At 38.8% G+C, this 16654-nt stretch overlaps 1 protein-coding gene across 5 annotated transcripts in view; it reads right to left on the minus strand.

Annotated features, from left to right (window-relative positions):
- The window catches only part of LOC136847478 (von Willebrand factor A domain-containing protein 8-like), a 737466-nt gene that overhangs the window by 314865 nt on the left and 405947 nt on the right, over positions 1–16654 (minus strand). The window contains exon 7 of one of the 5 annotated variants that reach the window (XM_067119218.1): positions 4671–5519. The exons of 3 other annotated variants lie outside the window; for them this stretch is intronic. In XM_067119218.1, coding sequence (XP_066975319.1) covers positions 5466–5519 — 54 coding nt within the window. In that variant the 3' untranslated portion in view covers positions 4671–5465. Of the gene's footprint in view, positions 1–4670; positions 5520–11194; positions 12911–16654 lie in introns of those variants that run through there. One more of the 5 variants, XM_067119222.1, reaches the window with a different exon arrangement.

Here is a 16654-nt window from a genome sequence, read left to right on the forward strand (position 1 = left end):
AAAAAACCTGACCCATTACGCTGAATCTCCACATCTGCGAGCATAGAAAAGCGAAAACAAACCATAAATAACTATTTAACCCCAACGAAACAAATAGGAGAAAAAGAAAAAACAAACAACCAAATAAAACCCCCACCCATTATGAAGTTGTTCTCGTAATCTTAGATATATGCATTAATCTAGTCATCCCCGTATCTTCATCCAGAACAACAAATCTATTGCCTTTCTTCCCTTCCATAACCTGAAACAGGCCTTCACATTTGGGACCTAATTTATAATTTAATTCATTTCTGACATTAATTTTCAAACTATCACAAGACCCTTCTCAGTTGGCAATTTTGTAACCAACATATGCATGTATATTTCCATTTTACATACATATGAATCCGATTATAACCAGACCAGAAAGTTCCATGGAATAATGATGGAAATTTCCATCACCGACATGTGACACTGTATCTGAGCGCCCTGCTGAACAATGCTCAGGTCATCGATCGATCAACTGCTGAATTAACTTCATTTTCATGTGGACAGAATCTCTGTAGTTTCCAAGCGCCTCCGGAAAGATTGACACAGCTAAATCTCAAAAGTGACTAAACTTTAGGCCCTGAATAAACACTTAAGACAACTGCACAATCACTGAATACAGCAAGCATTAGTATGTTACAAATACCTCCATGTATATATATATATATATATATATATATATATATATATATATATATATAAATGGATGTATGTATGTATAAATGGATGTGTGTATGTTCCAGCATGTTAACTGAAAAGCATTGAGCAATTTCAACAAAACTTGGTATACATATGACTTAGTATCTGGAAAAGAATACTGTCGGGGTAAGACATCACTAGCACCAAAGGGCACTAAAGGGGGTGGGGGTGGGAAGGGCTTCCCTGAAACAGGATTGGTTCTGCCCACAGACTTAGTAACTAAATAAACTCTACGAATTTATCATACCTCATTTCAGAATATATACGACTTACTATCTGGAAAAGAATACGGTGGGGGTAAGGCATCAAGCGCACCAAAGGGGGTGGGTGTGGGAAGGGGTGACATGTAAAAATGACTGAAAACGACAGATATTAGTGTCTAATCCATAGTTTTCGAGGTAGCTGAGATGAATAGTGACACTCCCGATGCCTTCTAAGTCCAAGTTCGGCCCCGATAGGAATGGGGGTGAAATATAAAACGTCAAAAATGCTGGGCATTGTAATTGAAGCAACTATCTTAACAGAGAGAGAGAGAGAGAGAGAGAGAGAGAGAGAGAGAGAGAGAGAGAGAGAGAGAGAGAGAGAGAGAGAGAGAGAGAGACTAGTAATAACAATAATAATAAGCTTTATTTCCAATATTTACATTGGCTATGATGTATCTTACATGGATAAAATGTATTCCGATGCAAGAGTTACATTTCATACTACTTACAATTTACTATATACAACAAACTTGAACGAACATCTCAAAAAACAAAAGGAAACGTAGCCCTGTAATACATAGTGTAGTAGTATGTATAATTTTATTTAAATGTGTAAATAAAGCATCATGTTGATTCAGAAAGTTGTACTCCTATTGTTACAATTCTGGAAATGCAGTGATATTACAGTATAAAGAGTAATCAACCTACAAGCAAAATGTGTTTCTTTAACGCTGACTTGAAAGAAATTATATTAACTATTGTTTTAGTACCTGTTGGTAGCTTATTCCAAGCCAAAGGACCCCGTACAGCGAACGATCTTTTACCCAGCTCGGTATTTGTCCTTGGTATGTAAAGGTCGTTTGCTATTTCTTGTTGTCCTGTCACTTCTAAATCTAACTGATGTCAGAGGAAAAATCCATGCTGGCAATAAATTGTTTAATATTTCATAAAAACTAGTAGACATAAGTTGTATTGTATTCTTTTTTCTATATTTAGCCACTCTAATTTCTTTAGAATTGGGGTTGCATGGTCGTATTTCTTTGCTTTCCCATCAGTCACTTTTGCCGCTTAGAGTTTTGGAGTTTTTGTATTCGATGTGGTTGTTGTTTAGACGTAGTGCCCCAGACCTTCAAACAGTTTACTATGCTTAACGCAAGAGATTGAACGACTATTTTACATTTCATTATCAAATCTGTCTTTTATTCAGTTTAGGTAAATTAGTGTTCTATTCACTTTCCTACCGACTTCATATTATATGAGCATCAAAAAGCATGCACTGGTCGAAGTCAACTCCAAGGTTTTTTTACATGGTCACTTTTCCCAGTAGCATAGCCATTAATATTTACGACTATATTATCAGGAATTTGAGAAATGAATTGCCTCGAGCCAAGGAAAATATATTGAGTTTTAGATTCGTTTACATTTAATCCATTGGTCTGGAAATAATATTTAGCATTTTCTAAGACACTTTCCGCTCTTGAAATTAACATTTGCAATTCTTCTATGGTTCCGGTGATTAGGATTTGACTGTCATCTGCATATTGTATTAAAAGACAATCCTGTAATGAAGTAGACATGTCACTGGTATAAATTAAGAAGAGAATTGGTCCTAATATTGATCCTTGTGGGACTCCAAATTGTACTGGTTTAGAGGAAGATATTACACCGTCTATTTCTACTGACTGATATCGATTTTCCAAATAATTTTTGAACCAAAACGGGTCGATTCTTAGTTGTATAAATTTACTAAGTAGGACATCATGGCTAACGCTATCAAATGATTTAGAGATCCAACAATATAAGGAGAGATCTTTTTTTCGTCTATGTTACTATAAATTTTTTCTGTGATCATCAATGCGGTTTCGGTTGATAGATGTGGTCTAAAACTATATTGGGTTTGTGATAAAAAGTCATTTTCTTCAAGATATTGCATGAGCTGAACTAAGACTATTTTTTTTAATATCTTAGATAACACTGGTAGAAGTGAATATAGGCCGATAATTTCCGACTACATATGGGTTACCGTTCTAGAAAAATGGTATTACATGAGAGTTTCTTCCAGTCGCCGGGGTAGAGACCGGTTGCTATGGAGGTGTTTACTATGACGGTTGGGCAAAAACTTATCACTGGTAAGGCATCTCGTATGAAACTGAGAGAAATACCATCAGATCCAAACGCTTTGCAGTCATTTAAATCCCTCACTATCAAGACAACTGTATCTACGTCAACGGGTTGGGGCCTGAAAAAGTTATTAGCGATACCTTGAGGTATAATAGTATCTAAAGTGGGCAGATTATTATTTGCATTCAAGGTCAGTTGAGAATTTTCGAAGGCCAGTCGACCTATAGGCTACTTGCAAAATATTCGTTAAATTCTTCTGCTTTATTTTTCTTATCTTTGTAATCATTGATACCTATGTTACTGTTTGTGGCAGGGCTCATTGCATGTACAATTTTCCATTTAGTAGAAAAATTACCATGACAATTTTTAAACTTATCTTTAAAATGTTCTGCCTTCTTTGCTTTAAAAAGTCGATTAACTCGTTGTTTGTAGTTTTTATAAATATTTCTTAATTCTAGTGCAACTGGAAATGTTCTAGTTGCAGGCTGTCTTTTTGGTTTTGAAATATCAATTTGTACTGTTACCAACTCATGATCAGCAATATGACAGGGGACTACTTCAGCTTGGGAAATCATTTCTGATTTGTTTGTGATGATAACATCTAGCAGTGATGAGGTTATATTTGTAATTCTTGTAGGTTTATTAATTGCCTAATGTAGGTTTAATTGATGTATAATTTTACTTAATTTACTATTAGAGGATAATAAATCATCATTAACGTCACCTAGTATAAAAATTGGTTTTCCACGTAATGAAACAACTTTAAAAACAGCCTTAATGTAATCGAAAGAGGAGATTAAAGTTTTGGGATGGCGGTGAACACACCCTAAAATGAAAGATGGGAGCTTTTTATGTTGTATAGTTATCCAGACATTCTCTACTCCTACTACTTTATCAACATTTAGGGTAGTTCTGTTAACTTTTAAGTCACCTCAAACATAAATACAAGTTCCTCCTCCTCTTCCCTGATCGCAACGATAGATAATAAAATTTGAAATGTTTACAAAGCTTCTCGGATACCCGAATCTATACATAAAATGTCTATTTTTCTTTCTTTTATTAACAATTCTAGTTCATCAAAATGCGATAATAGTGTTTTATAGTTAGCAGATTTCTCACATCCTTCTCAGTGATCCTCACTGACTGTACCTTCTGCAGTGGCATCTTCCTGGTCGTTACCCTAGGAGCATAGCGAGGGCATAATCGACTTTTATGGCCTAAACCATGGCAGCTAGTGAGTGCATCTAATTCTGTGATCATCATAATAACATGAACTTTGATTGTGATTATATTCACCACAATTATAACATCCTGAGCGGGATTGATAACGTTAAATTTGTCCATATTTTTTGCCATCATCTTCACAACATTTTTGAATGTTCCATTCTCTCATGCTGATCCTCCCTGTCATGGTCTAAGAAAGAGAAGGTCTGTTCACTCGCAGGTAGGCGGAGCTACACCTACGTCATGCGGCGAGGTGGGTAGAGAAAGACTCGGAAGGGAATGTTTATAAACCAAAAGATTTTAATTTCAATAATGGGATTTACCCAGTATTTTTGTAAAAATCTGCAAATGCAATAGTTTAATTGTTTTTAAAGGTAATGGAAGGGCAATAAAAGATTTATTTCACTCAGAATACTGAACTTCATTATAACATCAGGAATATAATTAAGAAACAACTCCCGACTGGTAGAGACGTAGTTTCCTGTAATATTTACAACTGATATTTAGTACAAAAGAAACATAAAAAAGTTATAACTGGTGACTTACGTTCAACTGAAAACAATCTATCATTACCTGAATGGTTTGCCTAATCTTATAATTGGTGGCATCCGATCAACTGCAATCATATTTTATTAAGAGTATTCCCTCCTATGCCATCTTTCATGCAATAATTCAAAGTAAAAAGGACTAAGTAATTCAACATATATAATTTAATATGATTCACTATAGGCAAATTCGCCTCTAAAACCTCTCTCACCACTGCCTTTGGGGGGAAAACCACTTTAATCCCTTTCTTGTCCAAAGTGCTGTCAGAAATCCCTTAATTCCAGGTGCAGACCCGACCAGAGCTAATCGTCACCCAAGGCAGGTGAGCTGGCGGGCTGATCACATGCATTCTGCCATCTTGAAATCAGAGCCATGCTGCCAGCATTTCCATGCAGGCAGAGTGACCACAACGCCATCTAGGAATCAGAGCCATGCTGCCAGCATTTCCATTCAGGCAGAGTGATCACAACGCCATCTAAGAAGAGAAATATGTAACTTCCGGGACTATAAAGGGCCTTGGAGAGAGAAGCTTGCTCTCAGAATTGCACAGCAGCGGCCACAGAAAGCAGTTCCGTCTCTTGCTCCATTAAACTGCCTATTTTCGACACGTGGCTTCTAGCAGTATCCAGTAACTTTTGTTGTGAATTAATTCACTTGCCCTCCCTCTCGCTGGCCCTCATAAGAAGAGAACTTCAGCTCCTAAAGAAAGATAAAATACCAGGATTTAGGGTTTTCCGTCAGCCACGTTTCCTATTCTCCTCCAACTAAGTTCCTTTCTTTTCAATGTGCGATATACTTACAGTGAGACCTGTATTGTTTTATATTTTGTACTGTTAAATTTGCAAAGCATGTATGAGAAGTTTAACGTAAGCGTTTGATGTCTGAGTCACTGGAATCGAGTTCAGTTTAGGCATCTTCTCTGCAATTCCTCGATTCCCTCATTACAGTGCTAGTTTTGGTTGAGTAACCGTAAGTGTTTCGATTGCAGATTAGGAGTATTCAGCTGTGGATCTGCGTATCATCTTGTGTGTGTAGCAGTCACTACTTCGTTATCAATGCCTTTTGGAGCGTGCAACCCATTTGTATTCCTTCCAGGAAATTCCCCGTCATTTGCTCTCACCTCATTACCCCAAAATCACGCTACCATTCTTCTGAGGTGTTCTCTTTTGTAAATATAATGAGTTACATTAAACCCCAGAGTTTACCTAATCGCTCCCCTCTTGAAGCGGGCCTTCAGCCGTAATTTGTTTGTAATTTTAGCTGTCCTCAAGGCCAGAGTCCAGATTCTTGTGGTAATTAAGGTAAGTTGTGTATCATCCTAGTATACCCCATTTATCTAGTAAGACCCCAGCTTTAAAATGACAACACTGGCCACCAAATTGCTGAGATCTCGCAATCTGAAACATCACAGATTGAGTCCTTACCCCTTTTGGCAATGTGCAGTTATCATTTAATGGCCTCGCTAAGAGCTGAATGTGAGACAAGAAATGAAACTTCTTAATTAGCGTAAATTCCCCTATAAGAGCACAAGTGATCCATTTCCACATGAATTACCGTGTTATTATGTTTATCTTTTGTTATGTACGAACAAAATCGTGGCTGAAACAGAGTTAGGAATTGTTAGAACACGTGCATGCATCTCAGTTATAAAGAAAGAGTTATTAACCTTTACACAAGATTTTGAGCTATGGCATGTTAGCTGCATGTTTTAAAACTAGGAAGGTAGGGAGCGACACTCAGTGAAGAATTCATAAAAGGAAAAGTGCCCTTATTCCTTTGGCCACATGATAAGGACAATTTGAAAGTCCCGAAATACTAGCTAGGCACACATTACAGCCATGTGGGCTAATCTAGTCTAGCAATTTTCACATCGCTGGAGATGAGACATTTTTACTCTCTCTCTCTCTCTCTCTCTCTCTCTCTCTCTCTCTCTCTCTCTCTCTCTCTCTCTCTCTCTCTCTCTCTCTCAGAGGTTAGGAATTTGCTAGGCAAATTCCTAATTTGTTCAGGCCATGCGAGCCTAAAATTGTGGTTAGTACTCACATTTGTTTAAATTCCTTCCATAAAAGAAAAGCACATGGTAGATTCCATTCCATTCAATCTTTTCCAGTAAACAAACCGTGAGAAAAAAAGGAAACATACATTCATTCATTCCCCCAGAAGAGAGGAAAATCTTCCAAAATTTATCGGTTGTCTCATTAAAATTTGCGCATATCTTCGCTCGGCCAGGTGTCAGCTAAGCCAAGATAGTTTTGTATTTTGTTCGCTGTATTTGTTGGTTGTTTCTCTTCACACGCACATGCTGAACTGTCCCGTCCCATGGGATCGCTCAAGCAAACAAAATCAGGTCTCTAGAATAACGTAAATATTTCTTTTCTTTTCCCTTAAGCACGAGAGATATCACTGGCAGAAAATTTGCCCTTGCATGGAAAACTAAGAATTTTTTTTTTTGTGTGTGTGTACTTGTCATATTCTACTGAGTTTTAATATTGCGCTTTTGAAATAAGCACATTCTTTTCTCGTCACATTTTATGCATTTTTTTCCCTCTTGGCCGAGACGCCAGCTACGTTGTTTCTCTTGCATTTAATTGCGTATATTTAGAAGTAACTATTCCTATTTGCCTAGAGCAATACAATTTTATAATATTTGCTGAACTGCCAGCATAATCATTCATTCATGCATTTAATAGCGAAATTCTGGAAGCTACCGCTTCCCATTTGCCCATAGCAATTTTATAATATTTGCTGCCACCGCCAGCATAAGCATTCCTTCTGGCACTGTGATTATTTATGTGAGCAAGTAAAAATTCAAAACATATTAAGCAGCATCCAATTCTATGTAAGCTTGTAATTTTAATTCCACCAACTGCAACAATTCTCTGCAAATCATTATTTAAGGCCTGCATTAAACCTTGGGTTAAAAGACCCAAGTCCATTTCGAGACTTTACATTCGTGTATTTCACACACATCCAAGTCCGTACGGGACTGCTTATTCCAGTTCATTAGAACAACCTTGAGTCTTCTTAGACATACTGAATTAGTTCATCAGAACAACCTTGAGTCTTACGAGACCGCAAATCGCTCATTTAGCACAAACCCTAAGTTCTCAGGAACCCAATTAACTGCGTTCAACACGCAAAAACCCTTGTTCCCCAGAACGCCTTAGTTTCACGCTATCGCCGGCCAAGTCCGTGAGTGACATAAAATCCAAATTACGTCTTTCGAGACATAAAAATTTGTTCATCACGAACAAACTAAGTCTTATGCAGATATATTAAAATTCGTCGTTCATTACGAACAAACTAAGTCTTATTCAGACATTACAAAATTCGTTCATCATGAACAAACTAAGTCTTTGAGACATACGGAAACCCGTTCATCACGAACAAATTTGAGTCTTTTCAGACATATTGATTGTCTAAAGGGTCACGACCATATATGAGTTATCTTAAGATGTCTACGACATCCAGAGCCCAGCAAAATGAGGACTTCAAGTTCTACATGTCTGCTGGAAAGGAGATGGGACTGTCAAGACAAGCCCTGAGGGACTGTGTCCAAGAGGGAGTAGACAATGCCAAGGCGGAAAGAGAGGCAGAAAGAACAGCCCGGGAGAAACAAGAATAGGCAGAACGACAGGAGAAAGAGAAAGAAAGAATAGAGGAGAAAGAGCTGACAGGAGAAAGAGAAAGAAAGAATAGACCGGGAGAAACAAGAAGAGGCAGAACGAATAGCCCAGGAGAAACAAGAAGAGGCAGAATGACAGGAGAAAGAGAAAGAACAGCAGGAAAAAGAGAAGGAAAGAATGTCTCAAGAGAAATGAGAAGAGGCAGAACGACAGGAGAGGGAGAAAGAAAGCTCATCAGCTTGCAATGGCAGCTCAGGGCGTGTGCAACACCCCAATGCCCTCTCCACATTCAACCCTCAGCAGTGTAGGCTCCCTCATAAGAAAATGGGACGAAGCCGAGCCCAAAGCCTGGCTCGACCATATTGAAAAGGTCCTGATGACCCATCAGCCCTCTGCTGAAGAAGTGTCTCTGATCCTGGGACGGCACCTTGAAGGGAAAGGCCCCTTTGCCTTCAATGTTCTCCCTCCTGAGGATCAAGGAAATCGTGCCCTTGTCCACCAAGCCATTATAAAAGCTTTTGAAATAACTCCCCGACCGTTGGAGGAAAAGGTGGAAAAATATGCCCGAAGAATCAAGCCAAACCTGGTCTGAGTAGATCTTCAAAAAGACCCAGGTCTTAAAACGATGGCTAGAATCTCTCAGTGTGGAGGACATCCTCGAACTCTTCCAGCTCGAGGACTTCTTATTTTATGCCCCGCCAGCTCTCACCACCCATCTATGCGACAAGGTGCCTAAGACAGTGGCCGAGTGCTGTTGCTGGGCTGACACCTGGGACACCAATCATCCTCATTTTAGTTCCCATGGAAGGAAATTATATATCCTTCTCCTGACTCAACCAACTCTCATCATCCCCTTAAACATGGGCAAGCCCCAAAGAAACCAGGGTGTGGATATTGCAAGAGAATAGGGCACCACACTGAACAGTGCCATTTCAAGGCTGAGGCTCAGCCAGAAAATCCTTCTAAGTCCTCAAATGGGACAATGCCCCAACGAGCCCCATCTGGCTCTTGGATGAAAAGTAAAGGGCCTGCTCCCTCCAATGGGGCAGTGCCAAGCAAAGATTATAGCAGGAGTTATTGCCCCACTTGCAAAGTTTATGGGCACTCTGCCCAATGGGCAAAATGACCTAATAAATCAAGTACACCTGCCACTGCTGTGGCAGTTACAAATTCTAAATCTTTGGGCCCTCCAGCCAAAGGTCCCATATATGTGGCACATCCTCGAGGTAGCTACCCCGCATGCCAGGTCAAGGCATTTGATGACTCTGACGCAGAAATTTCTCTCATAAGGAAGGACAAGGTTCCCTATGGAGCTAACATTAACAGACGTAAAGTCGTCAGAATTGAGGGTATCAATCAATCTAAAATACTTCTACTGTTCAGTTGAGAGTCACGGGACCTAATAAATCCAAAATCTGCAACCTTGCCGTAGCAAGCTACATTCCTGGAGGTTATGACCTCCTCATGGGACAAGACTTCCAGTGTCCATCAAAAATACAACAACCTGGGTTTCCAAGCCCCTCAAGTTATTCATCAGGCATGAGTAATTCTCAAGAGCTTCCATTCATTCCACTGCCAGTGCCACCTTCCATGCAGATTTCAAAGCCCAGTCCTATACCAGGCCCTGCCCCAGTGCCAGTGCCAAGGCACCCAATAGATCTCCCTCCTGGAGATCCCAAAATTGACTCTCAATCTCTGCCAGTGCCACTTGAGTACACTGAGCAGTGCCAAGCTCCAGCCATCTCGAACAGTGAGCAATCTCCAAATCCTACACCAGTGCCTGGCCCTGCCTTAGTGCCAGTGCCAGTGCCAGAGCACGCCCCAGATCCCCATTCAAGAGATCCCATTTTGGATCCCCTCTCTTCGCCTGGCTTGGCTCCGCTACCAGTGCCAATAAGAGGGATGGATTCTTCTGACCACAGCAGAAGCTCATTCACAGGTGCAGCCTCGCAACCCGTGCCTGAGCTGGTCATTGTAACCTGTGAGCCCCCCACGCCTTCCAGAACATCTTCCTCCCTTTCTCAGTCCTCCACAGACACGAGTGTGAGTAAGGATTCTGCCACACCTCAACTGGCCGATGAACTCAAGCAACTGCAACGACTTGGGGCAGAGCCTGTAAAGAATGCCCCTGCTCTGGCCATCAAAGAAGCCGACCTGGGTGGCACTAAGTTGTCCTCCTCAGACTTGGTTCGACCGGTTCCCCTACCAAGGAAAACCATCACCCTAAAACAGGTCCACAAAAGAGAAGAAAATCATGAGCTCCTTTGGCACTAGCCAACCTGGGCACAGTGCCACCCCTCCAGATCAGGACCTTGGTAATCCAGAAGAGGGTGTCAGGCTCACCTATTTAGGCTTATAACTCTGTAATTTATTTTTTTTAACATTTTTTCCTTTTCATTATTTTGTTCTATTAATCATATTATTTTACGCCTCACAAAGGCTTATATTTTACCTTGTTTCCCAGTCTGCTAATAAAGAATGCAGTTGACAGATATCCCATGACTTCCCTTTGAGGCCTTTGGGGCTTAAGAATGAACCCAGCCATTTCCATAGGCTAAGGAATATGTTATGTCCTTCATCAAGGTCAATTAGGGTCATAATCTGTTACTACATCTGTTTTAAGAACAGCATCATATCATCTAACATCCCTAAGATTTCCGGTAGCAATAACTGGGTCAGCACATTCTTTCTTTCTCATTTCTCTCCCTTAATCTATTCTCAAATTTACTGGAATTAAACACTGAGATACAAAACTAGACTTTATTTTTAAATTTAACGAAAGCACTTCAGCAAAAACTACAGTCATGAAATGGAGTGACTCACACCCCGTACAAATGGAAATCATAACTAGAGGCAACTCAAGCTCACAATCAATCGAATTAATGATTCTAAACCAACCAATACTAGTGACTAACACCCTGGTCGCCAAACAATATAAAAAGGTCACAATTATTCTAGACCAAAATAAATGTCATATAGTATGTTAAAAGAACACCACTTCCAAAATATTCGTCATCACATGACGAACCCAGAATTCCTGTTAAAAGAAACAGCATATATTAAAACCTGAAATGGTGTATAAAGAAGACATTTAAAACAATGATGCATAATGGAGAACAGAACAGGAAAATGCATATTTAATCATGCAAACTGTATTCCATATAATGTCTGGAAAATTGTTAAGTTATCTTACTCATTCTATCATGAATAAATGTTTCTCTTGTTCTTTTTCACTAACATCTGAGTCTCAGAATCACCAAACAAATGAAGTGAATAGCTGTTGTATGGTTCCTTGATAATATACACATTAACGTAGATGCATTCACATAATAACAAGGCACAATGCTGGTTCAATGTTAAGGATCAACGCTTCCATCAATCTGTCACGTTGTCTCCATGCATCTTGGCCCTGATCAGAAGGCACAAATGAATGCGTCAGATACCCACCGTATCTAACTGCGGAAACCACCAACGTCAACATAAATGCCACCTGCACCGGATATACCTTTTTTACAGGCCTTATCAGTGACTCTTTTATTATTGTTCTTTCCTAGTAATTTATAATTTCTGACTTCCACTGCCAGTACTACGTACTGATACATCACATGTACTTATAATATGTCCCCCTGGTACAAGTGTTTATAGTGCCTCCAATAGCACTGAGCCATCGCTCTTAAGTTTCGTGGCAACACCTAACAAAACCCATGAATACTTTCATTATATTGCCTCCTCAAGGTATATTAACCACATGAGCCTGTGACTAAAAGTTTTACTAATAAGTACATAGAGTATTCTGAGTATAACAATATTAACCTCACGATGTTAGGTTCAATTTAATTACCTATTAAGTAATAATCTAGCAATTTTATATTCATTAAATGCTGCTTATTATCATTTCTTAGACAGTAAAATTATTACTGTTGCCAGCAGCGTAAATTAATTCTGCAAAGTAGGGTAAAATTCATAAGTGATTTTTGTTTATAATTGACTTTGATATTTAGCAGAAATATTATATTTTAGACTAATGTACCCCAAAGGTTATGAAGAGAAAAATTATTGCCTGTTGCGATAACGTAACTTTAGCCATTTCAACCCGACTAAGGGTATAAATGTTGTCAAGGTGGGGGAGGTATTAAGATTATTCCCTCCTACCCCATCTTTCATGCAATAATTCAAAGTAAAATGGACTAATTCAAGAAATTCAATTTAGTATGATTCACTGTAGGCAAATTCGCCTCTAAAACCTCTCTCACCACTGCCTTGGGGTGGGGGGCAGGAACCACTTTAATCCCTTTCTTGTCCAAAGTGCTGTTGTAAATCCCTTAATTCCAGGTGCGGACCTGACCAGAGCTAATCGTCACCCAAGGCAGGTCAGCTGGCAGGGTGAACACATGCGTCCTACCATCTTGAAATTGAAGCCATGCTGCCAGCATTTCCATGCGGGCAGAGTGATCACAACGCCATCTAGGAAGAGAAAGACATAACTTCTGAAACTATAAAGGGCCTTGGAGAGAGAAGCTTGCTCTCAGAATTGTACGGCAGCAGCCACAGAAAGCAGAGCTCTGTCTCTTGCTCCATTAAACGGCCTATTTTCGACACGTGACTAGCAGTATCCAAAAGTAACTTTTATTTTGAATTAATTCACTTGCCCTCCCTCTCGTTGGCCCTCATAAGAGGAGAACTTCAGCTCCTACAGAAAGTTAAAGTACCACAGGATTTAAGGTTTTTTGTCAGCCACGTTTCCTATTCTCCTCCAACTAAGTTCCTTTCTTTTCATAGTGCGATATAGTTACAGTGAAACCTGTATTGCTTTATATTTTGTGCCGTTATATTTGCAAAGCATTTACGAGAAGTGTAATGTATGTGTATGATGTTCGAGTCACTGGAATCGAGTTCAGTCTAGTAGGCATCTTCTCTGCAATTCCTCGATTCCCTCATTACAGTGCTAGTTTTGGTTGAGTAACCGTAAGTGTTTCGATTGCAGATTAGGAGTATTCAGCTGTGGATCTGCGTATCATCTTGTGTGTGTAGCGGTCACTACTTCGTTATCAACGCCTTTTGGAGCGTACAACCCATTTGTATTCCCTCCAGGAAATTCCCCGTCATTTGCTCTGGCCTCATTACCCTAGAATTACACTACCATTCTTCTGATGTGTTTTCTTTTGTAAACATAATGAATTAAGTTAAACCCCAGAATTCACCTAATCACTCCCCTTTTGAAGTAGGTCTTCAGCCGTAATTTGTTGTTTGTAATTTTATCTGTCCTCAAGGACAGAGTCCAGATTCTTGCGGTAATTAAGGTAAGTTGTGCATCATCCTAATATACTCAATTTATCTAGCAAGACTGCAACTTTAAAATTACAACAATTATTTACTGGGCAAAGAACAATGGAAATATTTGCCGAGGTTTTATGAAAAGATTAAGTAGGTCAACCATTTACTCTCCAAAGGAAACTTTGGTATTTTAATTCCCTGACCTAAAGTTCATAATTGGTGGCATCCGGTCAACTGCAGTTATATTTACTGGCAGAGAAACAGACCAAATGCTACTCAAGTTCTATGAAAAGATTAACTTGGTGAAATATTTATTCGCCAAAGGAAATTTTGGTATTTCAGTTCCCTGGCTCAAAGTCCATAATTAATGGCATATGGTCAACTTAAATTACATTGTTTACTGGGCAAAGGAATAAGAAACTTTGCGCAGGTATTGCAAAAAGATTAACTAAGTCAACAATTTATTCACCAAATGGAATATTGGTATTTTAATTCCCCGACCCAAAGTTCTAGTCTAGCAATTATCTTTTAAGTTTGAAAACAGAAAAATTTCGTAAACCACGTTGATGATGATTGTTGGCTTTATAGGAAATAAGCTGGAATGTTCAGACATTTAATTGTATAGAAAATAAACATAAAAAAATTATTTACATTTCATCTCTTTCCTAGTACACCACCCAAAATCTAAAGTGAAAATCGTGACTTCAGACCATTTGCAACATTTGATTATCAATCGTAATAGTAAGCATAGTAAATATAAGTGACAAATATATGTCATATTGTAAATATATTCAACTATATAAACTGATTTACTATGAACAGTTAACTTTACTTGGATAGAGTACCACTACACTTACTCCCTCTTTCCACACCACCGAAAATCCAAATAAGGGAATCGTGGGATCTATTCATTTGCGATATTCAGTTATAAATGGTAAGAGAAAGTAGCAAATATTTGTCACATTGTAATACATTAACAATATAAACTGATTCATTAAGAACCATCGACTTCACTTCAAAAGAATACCAAATTCTAATGCAGGCAGATGCATTGTTGGTATTACATCATTCTTTAATTGTACAAGATGTCTTGGTATTGAGATTCCAAGTAATTCATATTGAATGTTCCTGCACAATCAGTTGATTCAAAATGCAAAGTACAAATCCTCGAAGAATTCGCATTGAATCTGTCTTTTCTCTTGCACAGATGAATCCATTTCTTTCGAAGTTCTTAATTTTTTGGAAATTTATGAAAAGTCAGATCAGTATTTTGATCTGCACAAATATTAGGCATAGTTCTACAATGACGATGACCAAAATACACGTGAATACACAATATAAAGTCACGATCGCATTTACACCTTTCTGCTATACTTCCTTGACCTGGCTGACAGGTAAATAGCCCATCTGCTTGCCCCGTGACGTCATGCGCGAAGTTGGTAGAATTTTGGGACAATTGTGAGCAGACCTTCTCTTTCTTTGACCATGCTCCCCATAGTTAGTACGAACCCGATTTGTGGTCTGCCCTGAATTCCGACGATTTCCTGCGTGTATTTATGATGCGAGGACGTGCTTGCTGATGAATACCACTGCATTCTGATTTTGTTTCTGTCCACTTATGTGATCTTTTGATGTTCTTCCAGTTATCACAGAGGTTAAAATGCTGGCATTTCTTTCTAAGAGACTCGAGTAGCCTAATTGCGCCACACCTATTCAAGAAAATTCCAGGGTTTTCATTGATCTGGTGAAAACACATTTCATCTGTTTCTCCAGTAGCTAGCTTGAAAGGCAACTCACAGTTTATATCTAATATACCATTGCCTAAACACCATTCATTTAGTTGGTTTTTATGGTAGTTAATAATGTCCTGATATTCGTTAACACGAAGGTTCGGAAACAGCTGACATATGCTGATTTCCATACTTTCATTAACTTTCTTAAGCTCCATAACGAGACTACTTAAGTTATACAGGATGTTCGATGACGCTGTATCAATCAAAACATCATAGATACCACATACTAACATACATCTTGCAGGTGTCCAGTTTAACTCTTCAGATACCCAGCTCCTTATGAGGTTTATATTGGCACCGCTTATTGTTCTTATAAGAGTTTTACGCCAAGATCGGTTGAGTGTGTGTCGCATAAGTTTGTATCACCCAGTAGGAGTGTACCATCTCCCTGTGTTGTGGTTCCTGATAAAGGATTATCTAAAGTTACTCCCCTCTCCGTTTGTATACACTCTTCGATGTTGGTTTGACGATCATTCAATCTGTTTATAGTGACGTTTGCAGACTTCAAAAGTTCATTTAACTCGTTGATTTGTAAAGTTTTCTGACTCAGCTCTTTTTAAGAGTAGATACTTCATCTTTTAGTTTTTGGGTAGCCTTATTTTCAGTCAGCAATGACTGTGATATTCGAGGAGGATGCATTTCCTCTTCTCTCGTAGTATGAGTTTGTTTATAATTTTTCATGATAAGGTCGATCAATTTGTCCTTAGAGATCCATATTTTATTTAATCCTAACTTACTGCAGTGCTTTTGTAGTTCTGGTTTAGTAAAATTTTCGTTCAAGAAATTCCAAGTTGGGTGTTCAAGGCTAGGTGATATAGGAGTAGAAGAATCGCTGTTCATTGTTCTTTTTCCTATTCTCTTTCTCTCCAGTCTGTGAAGACGATGACTAGAAAAGTGAACGATATCTAAAGAGACAACCTCATATACTACGTCAAACTTGGAAGATTTTGAACAGGAGTCCTCTTTACTGTTAGGTACTATTCTATAGGCATAAAATACTCCAATATTGTGCTAGCATATAACACAGTGTCACTGATGTCACAATCACTAGTAGTTTAACTATGCTGCACATCAAAAAATTTCTTCCAAAAACAGTACAGACCACATAAAATTTGAGCAAAAACACAGGGCGTTGGATTTG

Source organism: Macrobrachium rosenbergii, chromosome 16 (genome assembly GCF_040412425.1).
Source record: "Macrobrachium rosenbergii isolate ZJJX-2024 chromosome 16, ASM4041242v1, whole genome shotgun sequence".
In the NCBI taxonomy this organism is placed as follows: domain Eukaryota; kingdom Metazoa; phylum Arthropoda; class Malacostraca; order Decapoda; family Palaemonidae; genus Macrobrachium; species Macrobrachium rosenbergii.